This window comes from Vidua macroura, chromosome 28 (assembly GCF_024509145.1).
Source record: "Vidua macroura isolate BioBank_ID:100142 chromosome 28, ASM2450914v1, whole genome shotgun sequence".
Taxonomy (NCBI): Eukaryota; Metazoa; Chordata; class Aves; order Passeriformes; family Viduidae; genus Vidua; species Vidua macroura.
Window position 1 is genome coordinate 2,001,352 of NC_071598.1, and position 16,206 is coordinate 2,017,557.

General features: G+C 47.7%; 1 protein-coding gene across 2 annotated transcripts in view; it reads right to left on the reverse strand.

The window, feature by feature from the left end:
* LOXL2 (lysyl oxidase like 2) overlaps positions 1-16,206 on the reverse strand; it is a 63,712-nt gene that overhangs the window by 43,323 nt on the left and 4,183 nt on the right. The window contains exons 2-3 of one of the 2 annotated variants that reach the window (XM_054000640.1): positions 8,756-9,154; positions 2,766-2,941 (exon numbers count right to left, since the gene is read on the reverse strand). In XM_054000640.1, coding sequence (XP_053856615.1) covers positions 2,766-2,941; positions 8,756-9,107 — 528 coding nt within the window. In that variant the 5' untranslated portion in view covers positions 9,108-9,154. Of the gene's footprint in view, positions 1-2,765; positions 2,942-8,755; positions 9,155-16,206 lie in introns of those variants that run through there. The other variant, XM_054000639.1, reaches the window with a different exon arrangement.

Sequence of the window (16,206 nt, forward strand, 5' to 3'; positions counted from 1 at the left end):
TCAGGGAGATAAAGAATCCTTGAATAGTTTGGGTGGGAGAAGAACTTAAAATCATTCAGGGAAATAAAGGATCCTGGAATGATTTGGGTGGGAGAAGAACTTAAAATCATTCAGGGAAATAAAGAATCCTGGAACGATCTGGGTGGGAAAGGAGCTTAAAATCATTCAGGGAGAAACAGAATCCTGGAATGGTTTGGGCGGGAAAGGAGCTCAAAATCATCCAGTGCCACCTATGCCATGGGCAGGGACAATTCCCAGGTTACTCCAGCCTGGTTTTGGACACTTCCAAGGATCCAGGGGCAGCCACAGCTTCTCTGGAATTCCATTCCAGCCCCTCCCCAACTTCACAGGGAAGGTTTTCCCCCCTAATTTCTAGTTTTAACTTGTTCCCTGTGTCAGTTTGAGGCAGGCAGGGGATGAGCAGGGAGCCCAGGAAATGCAGCACTTCCACCCCACTCAGAGCAGCTCTTTAAAAATAAATCCACTTCTCCCTTTTCCATCCACTTCTCCTGCTGATGGACCCAGGCTTCTGCTCCAGGAATCACCTCAGGCTCATGATTCATCTGAGGTTTCAGCACCCCCACAGCAGCAGCCGAGCTCATTCCCAATTATCCAAGGAGTTCCACTCCTCCAGCCCCGGTGCTGAGCTCATGGAAAAGCAGAGCCCTCCAAAGCTTCCGTGATTAATTCCTGGAGCAGCTCGGGGTGAGGTGACCTCTGTCTAGACTAAAGCAGATTTTCTTCCCGGTGTTTTGAGGACTCTCTGTGGCTTCAGAGGAGCCAAAGCCACCCCTGGTGTTCCATGATCTCGCCTCATTCCCTGGGACACAACGGAGCCATTGATGGAGGAGCTGGGGATGATCCCTCCCGAGGCAGGGGAAGCGAGGTCAGGGCGAGGAAAGGAACTGAATCCCTCAGATCCTGGACCTGCAGCCCTTCCCTGGAATGCTGAGCGCTGCCTGCTCATCCCATTCCAGCTCATGGAAAAACCCAAGGATTCGTCCCTGGGGACCCCACTGGGATGTGCAGCACGTCCTGGATTTTCCCTGCCCGCTCAAAAGGAGCTCTGGAAAATGCTTACAGGGGGGTCCTTCCATACATTTTGGCCAAGGGCAGCCAGGGAATTGAGACAGGAAAAATCCAAGGAAAGGGAGGTGCCTGAGGCACCACAAACTCCCCAAGATGAGGAGCTAAAGGAAAAAAAAAATCCCTTTTTTCCCCTCTGAAGAGCTCATCCCAGCTCAGCATTCCCGCATTTCTTTATCCTGCAGAAATCCCACCGGGATTTCCCCAAATCTCCTCCTCAGCCTCCCAGTCTGTCCCAGTGAGAGCCCAGAACCTTCCCCACAACTCCCTCACTTCCAGCCCTAATCCCACATTCCCACAAATATTCCCGTATTTTTATCATGGCTTCTCCATCATTGCTCATCCAAACTACATAAAAATATCTTTATATCTTCCCCAGAAATCCAGCCGTGGCTGTAGGAATTATTCCACCCCAAATCCAACCCTCCCCGCTGCTCCCGTTAGCCCAGAGAGCTCCAAACTGGTCCCAGCATTAAAAGAGGAGAGAAAATTCAGGATTTTTGTCCATTAGAACCAAAAAAGTCAGGAAGTTCTGTGAGCACAACACGGATTTTGTCCCTCTAAATTCATTCTTTGAAATATTAACAGAACGGGTTTCAATTTGGAAAAATCGATTGAGGAACTGGAACAATTTATAGTAAAAATAAAAAAAAATCTGATTGCTTCAAATTCTTATTATTTATCTGATAATGTGAGAAAATATGTGGGATAAACATGGGATAAATTGATAATGTGGGAATAAATATGGGATAAATTGATAATGTGAATAAATATGTGGGATAAATATGGGATAAATTGATAACGGGAATAAATATGGGATAAATTGATAATGTGGGAATAAATATGAGATAAATTGATAACATCGAAAAAAATATGTGGGATAAATATGGGATAAATTGATAATGTGAATAAATATGTGGGATAAATATGGGATAAACTGATAATGTGAATAAATATGTGGGATAAATATGGGATAAACTGATAATGTGGGATAAACATGAGATAAATTGATAATGGGAATAAATATGGAATACATTGATAATGGAAATAAATATGGGAGAAATTGATAATGTGGGAATAAATATGGGATAAATTGATAATGGAAATAAATGTGGGATAAATTTATCACGTAAATAAATAGGTGGGAGAAATACAGGATAAACTGATAATGTGGGATAAACATGAGATAAATTGATAACAGGAATAAATATGGGATACATTGATAATGGAAATAAATATGTGGGATAAATATGGGATAAACTGATAATGTGGGATAAACATGAGATAAATTGATAATGTGTGAATAAATATGGGAGAAATTGATAATGTGGGATAAACATGGGATAAATTGATAACATGAATAAATAGGTGGGAAAAATATGGGATAAATTGATAATGTGAATAAATAGGTGGGAAAATATGGGATAAATTGATAATGTGAATAAATATGTGGGATAAATATGGGATAAACTGATAATGTGGGATAAACATGAGATAAATTGATGATGTGAATAAATATGGGATAAGTTGATAAGGTGAATAAATATGAGATAAACATGGGATAAATCGATAATATGAATAAACATGCAGGATAAACATGCGATAAATTAACAATTTCCATCACTTCCAACCACCCCTATCCGCAGGACCCTCCGGAGCATCATTTTTACCCCAATTACCTCAATTTGATTAATCAGGGAGTTGTCAAACTTGAAGCCAGGGATCCTCTTCTCGCTGCACACCACGCCCACGTCCTCGGTGTGTTTGCAGTCGCTCACGCCCCAGCCATTGGAGCCACAGGCGGCCAGGCTGCTCTCCTTGCCCGTGCAGTGCACGTTGTCCAGCCAGATTTTCCCTGGAAAAGGAGGAAAACACAGCTGAGATTCCAAGAGGAGGAATCTGGGCTGGATTCCTTGAATCTGGATTCCAGGAAATCTTCCTGGGTCTCACTCTCAGTGTGAAAATCAAGGTGAATAAAGCAGCACCTCAAGGATTGATGGATGGGAAAAGCTCTGGCTCATGGATTTTCCTGTCCTTTATCCATTTGGGAATAAAAATCCACCTCCAGCCTGTGCTGCTGCAGGGATCAGTGATGAAAATTCTCAGTGGGGAAAATCAAGGTGTGAAAATCAAGGTGTGAAAATCAAGGTGAATAAAGCAGCACCTCAAGGATTGATGGATTGGGATAAGCTCTGGCTCACAGTTTTTCCCATCCTTTATCCATTTGGGAATAAAATTCCACCTCCAGCCTGTGCTGCTCCATCCATCAGATGGATGGATCCATCACAGGGATCAGTGAAGGAAATCCTCAGTGGGGAAAATCAAGGTGTGAAAATCAAGGTGAATAAAGCAGCACCTCATGCAGTGCACATTGTCCAGCCAGATTTTCCCTGGAAAAGGAGGAAAACACAGCTGAGATTCCAAGAGGAGGAATCTGGGAAGTCCCTGAACCTGAATTCCAGAGAATCTTCCTGGGTCTCACTCTCAGTGTGAAAATCAAGGTGAATAAAGCAGCACCTCAAGGATTGATGGATTGGGATAAACTCTGGCTCACAGTTTTTCCCATCCTTTATCCATTTGGGAATAAAATTCCACCTCCAGCCTGTGCTGCTGCAGGGATCAGATGGATGGATCCATCACAGGGATCAGTGATGGAAATTCTCAGTGGGGAAAATCAAGGTGTGAAAATCAAGGTGAATAAAGCAGCACCTCATGCAGTGCATGTTGTCCAGCCAGATTTTCCCTGGAAAAGGAGGAAAACACAGCTGAGATTCCAAGAGGAGGAATCTGGGCTGGATTCCTTGAACCTGGATTCCAGAGAATCTTCCTGGGTCTCACTCTCGGTGTGAAAATCAAGGTGAATAAAGCAGCACCTCAAGGATTGATGGATGGGAAAAGCTCTGGCTCACAGCTTTCCCCATCCTTTATCCATTTGGGAATAAAAATCCACCTCCAGCCTGCGCTGCTGCAGGGATCAGTGATGAAAATTCTCCGTGGAACATCAAGGTCTGAAAATCAAGGTGTGAAAATCAAGGTGAATAAAGCAGCACCTCAAGGATTGATGGACTGGGAAAAGCTCTGGCTCATGGATTTTCCCATCCTTTATCCATTTGGGAATAAAAATCCACCTCCAGCCTGTGCTGCTGCAGGGATCAGTGATGAAAATTCTCAGTGGGGAAAATCAAGGTGGGAAAATCAAGGTGTGAAAATCAAGGTGTGAAAATCAAGGTGTGAAAATCAAGGTGTGAAAATCAAGGTGTGAAAATCAAGGTGAATAACGCAGCACCTCAAGGACTGATGAGTTTGATGCCATGACGATTTTTTGCCTTTTCTTTAATCTACTTTTTATGTTTTCTCAGTGCTCTTAGCATGCACACTTGTAATTCCTTAGGTCTGATAACCTCACATAATCCTGACATTCTGTTAAACCCAAAACCCAAACATCCTAAAAGCCTCGCGGTTAGAGGCTGAAAAACCCTACACTACCTTAAAAAACCAAATTTCCCTATAAAATACATCCTATAAACTAAGATTAGCCCATCCAAGGGAATAAAAAATAAATTAAAAATAGAATTAAAAAATCAAAATAAAAAATAACAAGCTAATCATTCCAGCCTCTCATTAAGACATCTTTGTTAAAAATCCTAATTTGCAAAGTCTGTAAAATTCTATCTGTGATCTATCTTGTTTGCACATTTCAGCCTGCTCCACCCTGGCAAAATGTTGCATCCTCATTAAATACCAAAACAAAAACCCATTATCCCTTAAATTAATTAGCTTTAAATTTTAACTTTTAAATTATTAATTTAATTAAATTTTAAGGCCAAAGAAAAGCTGTCAAGTTGGGAAAAGCTCTGACCCAACGGCTTTTCCCGTCCTTTATCCATATGGGAGTATTAAATTAATATTAATTAATTTAATCAATATTAAATTAATAAAAAATTAATAAAATTAATAGAGTAATGATATAATTAAATAAATGTGATTAATTAAAATAAATAATATTAAATAAATTAATAATAGAATTATTATTTGATTATAAGATAATTAATATTATATTGAGTAATATTATATTGATAATATTATATTGAATAATGTATTGAATTAATACATTTACATTTATTTTAAATATTAAAATAATAAATTCATATAAAAATCAAGCCCCTCAGAACCAGAGTGGGAAGACCCCAGACCTTGGATTTGGGATTTCCCTGGGAATTCTCCCTCCCGTTGAACCCCGTGGCCAGCCCAGTTTGTTTTCACGGCCTCTTCCTCGTTTGGAAATCTCCTGCTCTGCCTCCGGAGCCAAAATCCACAAGTTTGGGAGCACATTCCCGCTTTGCAATTTCCCTCAGGCCCTGCTCGCTCTTTTACGGGACATTTATAGGTGTGAGCACTCAAAAATTGCTAAAATCCACCCCAAACCAGCACCTTCAGCCCTCCTGAGTGGAATTTTATCCCTGGCAGGAAAAATCCTCTGTAGGACAAGATTCCATCCCAAATCCCAACAAATCCCTTGGGGTGTCCGTTATTACACGGATTTGTTGTTACTCCTGGATTATTTCAGAGTTTTCCCTCTCAAATTCGGTGATTTCAGAATTCCCAGCAGTCACACACAAATATTCTCCTTTCCAAGGGTTTCCCCTGAAGATATTTGGGATTCAGGTGGGATTTTCCACATTTCCACCAGGTGCAAGTTCAGAGGGTGAGAAAGGATGTGGAAAACACATCCCCAGGACAAGGGGAGAGGATTTAAGGTGAAAGAGGGAAAATTTAAATGGGATTTTGGGAAGAAATTCCTCCCTGGGAGGGTGGGAAAGGGCTGGGATGGAATTCCCAGAGAAGCTGTGGTTGCCCCTGGATCCCTGGAAGAGCCCAAAGCCAGGTTGGAGCACCTGGGATAGTGGGAAGTGTCTGTGGAGGTGGGGAATTGGATGATTTTAAGCTCCTTTCCATCCCAAACCATTCCATGAGTCCATCAGATAAAATTTGGGATGAGGCTGAACAGCTTTTCCCCACCAGGAGCAGCCTGGAGGCACCCAAAATGATTATTCCCATATAATCCAATAGTTGTTATTCCCATATAACCCAATAATTGTTATTCCCATATAACCCAATAGTTGTTATTCCCAAATAACCCAATAGTTGTTATTCCCATATTATCCAATAATTGTTATTCCCATATAATCCAACAGTTGTTATTCCCATATAATCCAACAGTTGTTATTCCCATATAACCCAATAGTTGTTACTCCCATATAACCCAATAATTGCTATTTCCATATAATCCAATAGTTGTTATTCCCATATAACCCAATAATTGTTATTCCCATATAATCCAATAATTATTATTCCCATATTCCAATAGTTGTTATTCCCATATAACCCAGTAATTGTTATTCCCATATAATCCAATAATTGCTATTTCCATATAATCCAATAGTTGTTATTCCCATATAATCCAATAGTTGTTATTCCCATATAATCCAATAATTGTTATTCCCATATAATCCAACAGTTGTTATTCCCATATAATCCAATAGTTGTTATTCCCATATAATCCAATAGTTGTTATTCCCATATAATCCAACAGTTGTTATTCCCATATAATCCAATAGTTGTTATTCCCATTTAACCCAGTAGTTGTTACTCCCATATATTCCAGTAATTGTTATTCCCATACAATCCAATAGCTGTTTTTCCCATATAACCATTCCCATAGGATATGGAATGTTCAGCCCCCTTTGGAGCCGCAGAGCAGACCATGGCACAGAACTTTTCCCTGAAGTCCAACCTAAATCCCCCCGGCACAGCTCCAGCTCTGCCTGGATCCCGTCCCTGTCACAGAACCATCAGAGCTGTCCCTGGGCAGGAGCAGATCCCAAAAATTCCCCCCTCAGTCTCCTCTTTTCCAAGTGCCCTCAGCTGCTCCAGACCCTTCTCCATCCCCTTTGGATGCTTTCCAAGAATTTCACACCTTTTTTTACCTCTCAGATCCCAAATCCACTCAGCACAGCACGAAACACCCCAAACGCATCAATTAAACAGAAATCAGGGATTATTGGGAGATGGAGAGGCTCCCCCAATTCCCTGGGATCCCAATCCAAGCTCCTTCAGCTGCTCCAGACCCTTCCCCATCCCTGTGTCCATCCTTTGGATGCTTTCCAACACTTTAACACCTTTTTTACCTCACAGAGCACAGCACGAGAAACCAACACTCAAAACCATCAATGAGACTGATCATTGATGATCAATACCAAACATCAGGGATTATTGGGAGATGGAAAGAGCCTCTCCCAGCTCCAAGATCTCCTCACCTTCTCCTTTCCCGTTCTTCGATCTGGGCAGCCAGGACACGGCCTCCACGTAGCCCAGCTCCCAGCAGGAGAGAGAAACGCCCCAACACCACCAATGAGACTGAAATCAGGGATTATTGGGAGATGGAAAGAGCCTCTCCCAGCTCCAAGATCTCCTCACCTTCTCCTTTCCCGTACTTGGAGCTGGGCAGCCAGGACACGGCCTCCACGTAGCCCAGCTCCCAACACCTTCAGTCAGACTGAAATCAGGGATTATTGGGAGCTGGAGAGCCTCTCTCTATTCCAAGATCTCCTCACCTTCTCCTTTTCCGTTCTTGGAACTGGGCAGCCAGGACACAACCTCCACGTAGCCCAGCTCCCAACACGAGAGAGAGAAACACCCCAACACCATCAATGAGACTGAAATCAGGGATTATTGGGAGATGGAAAGAGCCTCTCTCTACTCCAAGATCTCCTCACCTTCTCCTTTTCCATACTTGGAGCTGGGCAGCCAGGACACGGCCTCCACGTAGCCCAGCTCCCAACACCTTCAGTCAGACTGAAATCAGGGATTATTGGGAGCTGGAGACATTCCCCACACTGCTCCAAGATCTCCTCACCTTCTCCTTTCCCGTACTTGGAGCTGGGCAGCCAGGACACGGCCTCCACATAGCCCAGCTCCCAACACCTTCAGTCAGACTGAAATCAGGGATTGTTGGAGATGGAAAGAGCCTCTCCCAGCTCCAAGATCTCCTCACCTTCTCCTTTTCCGTTCTTGGAACTGGGCAGCCAGGACACGGCCTCCACGTATCCCAGCTCCCAGCAGGAGAGAGAAACACCCCAACACCATCAATGAGACTGAAATCAGGGATTATTGGGAGATGGAAAGAGCCTCTCTCTACTCCAAGATCTCCTCACCTTCTCCTTTTCCATACTTGGAGCTGGGCAGCCAGGACACGGCCTCCACGTAGCCCAGCTCCCAGCAGGAGAGAGAAACACCCCAACATCTTCAGTGAGACAGAAATTAGGGATTATTGGGAGCTGGAGACATTTCCCACACTGCTCCAAGATCCCCTCACCTTCTCCTTTTCCACACTTGGAGCTGGGCAGCCAGGACACCGTCTCCACGTAGCCCAGCTCCCGGCAGGAGAAACACCCCAACACCACCAATGAGACTGAAATCAGGGATTGTTGGGAGCTGGAGACATTCCCCACACTGCTCCAAGATCTCCTCACCTTCTCCTTTCCCGTACTTGGAGCTGGGCAGCCAGGACACGGCCTCCACGTAGCCCAGCTCCCAACACCTTCAGTCAGACTGAAATCAGGGATTATTGGGAGCTGGAGAGCCTCTCTCTATTCCAAGATCTCCTCACCTTCTCCTTTCCCGTACTTGGAGCTGGGCAGCCAGGACACGGCCTCCACGTAGCCCAGCTCCCGGCACACCACGTGGGCGGCGTGGATGGAGAAGTCGTCGTCGCACACGGTGCCCCACTCCCCGCTGTAGAACACCTCCACCCTGCCCTCGTTGTGCTTCCTCTTCTGCCCCGCCAGCCTCAGCTGGATTTTGGGGACGTCGGGGGCTCTCTGGGGGGGCTGGAACACCTCGGGGGGTGGCTCGGGGTAGCCGGGCAGGTATGGCCAGTGCTCGTACTGGGCACAGCTCAGCTCGGCCAGCAGCAGCAGCAGCACGCAGTGGTTGGAGGGAAAAACTTGGGATCTTCCCATGCTCAGTGCTCTCAGAGCCAGGTCCAGGCAGTGCAGGCAGGGCTATCCTGGAGGAAAATCAGATTTTAATTGAAGTTTGTAATGATACCAAATTGATATTATCTAGAATACTATGTTATTTACATTATTATATTATTTCTATTATTATATTATTTCTTTTACTAATTATTCTTTATTTTGCAATTATTATTTATTAATTTATTTCAATTTCTTTATCGTGATCTTTATTATTTATATTATTAGTTATTATTCATATTATTCTATTGGAAATTGGGATTGCCTCCAACGCCATGGGTAAAAAACCAAAGTCGGGTCAATTATTTCTTGTGGGGTGGGTAAACAAACTGAAACCTCTCCCATTTATAAGTTTAGATCAACTTGCCACATAATTTCACCCCAAAAATACGTTTTCCCCAGGTAAATTTCTCTAGGTTGGGAGTTGCAGCAAATGATTTTCCTGTTTTCCTCCACAAATCCAGCAGGAAAACTTCACCCAGATCCTGCCAGGACAGAACTGAACCCTTTTCTCTCCTCACCAAGAATCCAAACCCATCACGAGCTGTAGAAAACCAGGAGGGTGAGGAAACCTCACGGCCAGCAGTGAGGGATTTATCCCAAAGTCTGGATTCCCAGTGGGATAAAAGATTTATTTCTGTTCCTGCACGTCTGGTTCCATCTGTAGAAACTCAAAACATCACCAGACACTTGGCAGAAGCCTTGGGTAACCTTGGAACAGTGGAAAACGTCTCCAGGTTTTGGTTGTAAGTCTGGATGGGGATTTACTGGCATCCACGTGCTCCACAAGCACAATTTAAGGTAGGAACAGACAACTTCTGATGATTCATGAGAGGAATTCCATCCAGGAACGGAATCCTGTGAAATCCTGTTCTTTTCCTGCTTCCCACCCACACCCAGGCACACGGAGTGGTCAGGCAGGACACGTGGGGGGAGGATGAGGATTCCATCATTTCCGAGTGAAGCAATGCCAGAGCTCAGTGGGAAAAACCTCCCCAGACCTTCGGAGCTCCGTTATTTCCTGGCAGCCACCGGAGGGGAGGGAGAAAGGGGGAGGATTTGGCTCCAAAAAAAGATGTCGAGGAACTAAAATTCTCTGAAATTTCTCTGGTCTAGCCCTAAAAAAAAAAAAAATCCAGAAAAATCACATCCTCACAAAAAGATACAAAATCTGTGAACAGCCTTTAAAGCTGCTTGCTTCCCTCAGCAAACCCTCGTCAAAAACAAAATTGGGCTGCAGAACCTCTCCCTAAAAATTCAGCTGAGGAGGCTGATTTAGCCCCAGATCCCAGCTGGAGTAGAAAGGGACATTATTTGGGTTTAGAAAGGGTCATTAAAGCTTTCCCAGGGCAGTCCCACACACTGAGAACGCAGGGCTCTGTTTATAAATATTTGTATTTATGTTTCTGGGGGCGGCTGGATGGTCCTGCAGCCACGTGAGGGAAATTTGGGAAGGACAAGGCAGATAAAGAGTGGAGCAACCTCCCAGTCAAACCCTGCAGCTGTCAGAGATAAGGCAGCACTTCAGCATCTTGAACAGAATACGAACAAATTCCCCTCTGGGTCAGTTTTGTTTTATTTCTGAGCCTCCAGAAAGCTCAGTGGCAACTCAACCTGAATATCTGAGAGGAGAAAAGGCTCAACAAAGAGCCCAGGACCTGCCCTGTGCCAAGGCAAACAGGAACCCGTGTCAGCCCTGCTTTCGGGGGGTCCCTCGGGATCGGGGAACAACTCCAAGCTGTGAACTCTCCTTCCCAGCCCTTTCCCTGCTCAAACCCAACCTCTGCAGCCGTTTCACGGAGGACTGGAGCCAAAAGACACAACAATTTGGGGAAACCATGCGGGGGAGGGCTGGGGATGGCTCCCGGCCGCTCCGGAGGTGTTAATGAGCCGAGCGCTGCCAGGTGCCAGAGCCTTTCCAAGAATCCCGGCCCTGGGAGACCTCGGGAGCAGCTGGGAGGGAGGGGAAGGTCACGGCAGAGCTCCAGGTTGCTTTAATTGGAACCAAGATTAGCCTGGGAGACACTAATTGGGATTAGAGCAGCTCCAGGAGGTGGAATTTTCACTCTTGGCAAAGCCTTGCGGAGCCGGGCTGCCCCAGAGCCCGAAGTGGGTTTGCTTTTGTTCCCCAGGAATGTAGGGATTTGGGAATCACCGAGTGTCCTGAGCTGGAAGGGACCCACAAGGATCATCCAAATCCTGCACAGGGAAAGGAGAAAACTCACAGAGCTGGTGAGAGAGGATAAAGCACCACAGAGGGAATTCTGGCTGGGAAAAAGGAATTTTAACAAGATTGTAGGAACACATTCCCGACCCATCCCTAGGAAAAAGGGCTCAGGGCACTCAGGTGGAGCAGCACCGTGGCTCTTCTTTGCCGTGGGATCAGGAGGGGCTCCTGGAGGGGAAGGCACTTGAAAACCACTCAGAAATCCCATTCCACGTGCAAAAATCCTGGGGGAATTCTGCACGAGACCGGGACAGCAGCAGCGCCCTGATCCCTCCAATCCCAAACACCAGGAGACAAAACTTCCACAGGGTCTGCGTCCCCCAAAATAAACCCTCCTGCTCCCACAGCCCCTGTTCATTGAGGGGCTCAAGGAAATTGCCTCAGATTAAGTCAGGAAGAGCAGAATCCAGAGGGATTCCACAGCCACGATCTGGGATTCCCACAAAAAAACGGCAGCCCAGGTGCAACGGGGAAACTTCAGGAACTCAGCAGAATCCAGGGAAAGCTCCCAAGGCTCTCAGCTTTCTGTCAATCCCGAGGGGACAGCAGGGAAAACAGGGAATTCTGGCATGGCAGAGCTCAGGCTGTGGCTGCCCCATCCCTGGAAATGTCCAAGGCCAGGCTGGACAGGGCTTGGAGCACCCAGGGATGGTGGAAGGAGAAGGGATTTAAGGGATTTAAAGTCCCTTCCCATCCAAACCATTCCATGGCTCTGACCCACAGCATCCAGGTCCTTTTTCGCTGGGATTCGAGGCCAGGACTGGTTTAGAGGATTGACAAGAGAGAAAATTGCCCAGCAGTTCCTTCACTCCACAGAAATCCTGGATTTCTTCTTTCCTGAAATCTCCCTCCTCGGCTCCAAGACGTTTCAGGGCTCCCATATCCAGGAGAACTCTCCCTGCAGCAGGGATGGTTCAGCCACAGCCTCACTCAAAACAACACTTAAAGGGCACGGGCAGCACCAGGCAGAGCCAGCTGCACCCTCACACTGTGGGGGCACCAGGAAACCACAAGAACACAACTCAACATGGAAAATATTCCAGCAAAACCACGGCTCCGCCGCTGGCAGCGACACTTGGACACGTTCTCCCCTCCAGCCCAGGGGAGCTGCACGTGCTGAACTCCCTGAGAATAAATCCAGGCTTAAGTTTGCAGGAGGTTTGGTTTGGGCTGGATTTTCCCTTCCTTTCGGGCTCCTTCCTCCCCTCACGGCCTCTAACAACCTCCAGATTTATTCCTGACGTCAGGGCAATATTTTGGTCTCTCCATTCAAAGGAATCCAAGACAGAACATTAAAAACCCATCGAGCAGAGCCAGTGGAGAAGGCAGGAAATGCTCCAGGTCTCCTGGTTCTCTGTGCCTTATTCCAGGCTGGAAGCTGAGATCCATCCCCACAGGAATGTGTAATTTAAGGCTCGCAGGCATGATCCTGGTGGCTGCTGACTCAGCCCTTTCCAGGGCTCCAGTCCTGGGTCTTGAAGGAAACAGAGGCACGGGATGGTGAGGAAAAAACATGGAATTGTTATGGAATCATGGGATGGTTTGGGTTGGAAGGGATTTAAATGCCATCCAGTGCCACCCCTGCCACAGCAGGGACACCTCCTGCTATCCCAGGTTGCTCCAACCTGGCCTTGGACGCTTCCAGGGATGGGGCAGCCCCAGCTGATCTGGGAATTCCAGCCCAGCCCCTCCCCACCCCCTCCCAGGGAGGAATTCCTTCCCAATATCCCAACTATCCCTGCCCTCCAGCAGTTTAAAACCACAGCCCCTTGTCCTGGCACTCTCTGCCCATTTAAAATCCTTCTCCCTCCTTTCCATGGACCTCCCAAAGCTCCGAATCCCGAGCTTTTCCTTCTCCAGCGCTTTCCCAGGTGTAACAGAGCCTGTTCATCTCCTGAGCCAAATCCAGCCAAAATTCCCCTTTTTAATCCCATCCAGTCACCCAAACAACAGAAGAGCTCAGACAAAGCCCAGAACCAGACCCTTCCCTGCTCCTTGCTCATCCAGACAACAAAAGGAAAGTCTGGAATGCCCTTGGGAGCCCTTTGTGCCCGAGGAGGCAGCAACGCTGCACGTCCCTCGGGAGCAGGGACGATTATCCCGATTGTCCCTGCGGCTCCAACCGTTGGTGCTCAGCCGCTTGGAACTGGGAATCCTGGGAATCCCAGGAATCCCTGAATTCCCAATTCCATGTTCCATTGCCCCTGGTGCATTCCTGCCCCAGGTACACCCCTCAGGCTGGGAACAGGAATCTTGGGAATCCTTGGAATCCTTGGAATTCCTGCATTCCCAATTCTGTGTTCCATCACCACAGGTGCATTCCTCAGGCTGAGAACAGGAATCCTGGGAATCCTTGGAATCCCTGCATCCCCAATTCCATGCTCCATCAGCCAGGTGCATTCGTCAGGCTGGGAACAGGATTTCTCTTGGAACAGGAATCCCAGGAATCCCTGCAGTCCCAATTCCATGTTCCATTGCCCCAGGTGCATTCCTCAGGCTGGGAACAGGAATTCTGGGAATCCTTGGAATCCCTGCATTCCCAATTCCACACTCCATCACCCCAGGTGTGTTCCTTGGGCTGGGAACAGGAATCTTTTGAATCCCTGCAGTCCCAATTCCATGTTCCATTGCCCCAGGTGCATTCTTCAGGCTGGGAACAGGAATCCTGGGAATCCTTAGAATCCTTGGAATCCCTGCATTCCCAATTCCGTGTTCCATCGCCCCAGGTGCATTCCTCAGGCTGAGAACAGGAATTCTGGGAATCCTTGGAATCCCTGCATTCCCAATTCCACACTCCATCACCCCAGGTGTGTTCCTTGGGCTGGGAACAGGAATCTTTTGAATCCCTGCAGTCCCAATTCCATGTTCCATTGCCCCAGGTGCATTCGTCAGGCTGGGAACAGGATTTCCCTTGGAACAGGAATCCCAAGAATCCCTGCATTCCCAATTCCACACTCCATCACCCCAGGTGTGTTCCTCGGGCTGGGAACAGGAATCCTTTGAATCCCTGGAATCCCTGCATTCCCAATTCCGTGTTCCATTGCCCCAGGTGCATTCCTTGGGCTGGGAACAGGATTTCTCTAGGACCAGGAATTCTGGGAATCCTGGGAATCCCTGCATTCCCAATTCTGTGTTCCATCACCACAGGTGCATTCCTTGGGGTGGGAACAAGAATCCTGGGAATCCCTGCATTCCCAATTCCACTCTCCATCACCCCAGGTGCACTCCTCGGGCTGGGAACAGGAATCCTGGGAATCCCTGCATTCCCAATTCCATGCTCCATCACCCCAGGTGTGTTCCTCGGGCTGAGAACAGGATTTGTCTGGGACCAGGAATTCTGGGAATCCCAGGAATCCCTGCATTCCCAATTCCATGCTCCATCCTCGGGCTGGGAACAGGATTTCCCAGTGCCACGGGAGGAATTCTCCAGCCTCTTCTCCACTGGGAACCTCTCCAGAACTGTTAAAGGGAATAACATCCTACCATTCCCTGGGATGAGATTTTGGATACCTTCTCCCACCGCTCCAAGAGTCTCCACCCTGCCATGGCAGCAGCTTTCCAAGGGTTAAATCCCCATGGATTAAATCCCTTCTCGTTCCCACTCCCAAAAACCTGAGCCAGAAAAGTCCCTGGAAGGATCAGAGGCACCAACCACTGGCAGAAAATCCCGATCTCCTGAGCCGAGGGAACAACCAGACCAGGGAATTCCTGGTTGGAAAAGGAGCTCTGGGAGAGCCCAGAGAGCCATGGGATGGGTCAGGCTGGAAAAGACCTTTCAGGACATCACCTTGTTCACCCCCAAGACACAACCAGGCTTTCCTGGAATTCCCAGGGATGGGGACTCCACCTTGGCTGCCCACTCCAGGGCATTTGGGAATGTTTGCCAGCCAAGGACGGGAAACTGCAGCAGGCAGAGAGCAAAGAGGGATGGAAAACTCCGTGTGAAAATTCCCTGATCAAGGCCTTTTTCATCGCTGTTTGATTAAATCTGAAAATCCTGGAATGGTGTGGGTTGGAAGAGACCTGAAATTCACCCAGGGCCACCCCTGCCACGGCAGGGACACCTCCCACTGTGCCAGGGAGCTCCAGCCTGGCCTTGGGCACTTCAGGGATCCAGGGGCAGCCCCAGCTCACTGGGAATTCCATCCCAGCCCCTCCCCACCCTCCCAGGCAGGAATTCCTTCCCAATCCCCCACCTAACCCTGCTCTCTGGCAGTGGAAACCATTCCCTGGGTTCCTGGCACTCCAGGCTCTCCTGCCCAGCAAATTCCCAGTGTCCAGGGCTGTTCCTGCAGCACCTGCAGAGGGATGGGAAAACAAAATCAAAAAACCCTGGAATGGTTTGGGTTGGAAGGGACCTTAAAGCTCATCCCATCCACCCCTGCCATGGCAGAGACACCTCCCACTGCCCAGGCTGCTCCAGCCTGGCCTTGGGCACTGCCAGGGATCCAGGGACAGCCCCAGCTGCTCTGGGAATTCCATCCCAGCCCCTCCCACCCTCCCAGGCAGGAATTCCTTCCTGAATTTCCTCCCTTTCAGTTTTGTAGTACCAGCTGGAGGATGAACATTTCCTCCAGCAGGGATGGGCTCTGTGTGGTGGACAGGGCACAAACTGCTCCCACTGTCCCAGTAAATCCATCAGCTGTGAGAAAATCCTGGAATGGTTTGGGTGGGAAGGGATTTACAGCCCATCCAGTGCCACCCCTGCCATGGCAGAGACACCTTCCACTAGAGCTGCTCCAGCCTGGCCTTGGGCACTGCCAGGGATCCAGAGGCAGCCCCAGCTCCTCTGGGAATTCCATCCCAGCCCCTCCCCACCCTCCCAGGCAGGAATTCCTTCCTGAATTTCCTCCCTTT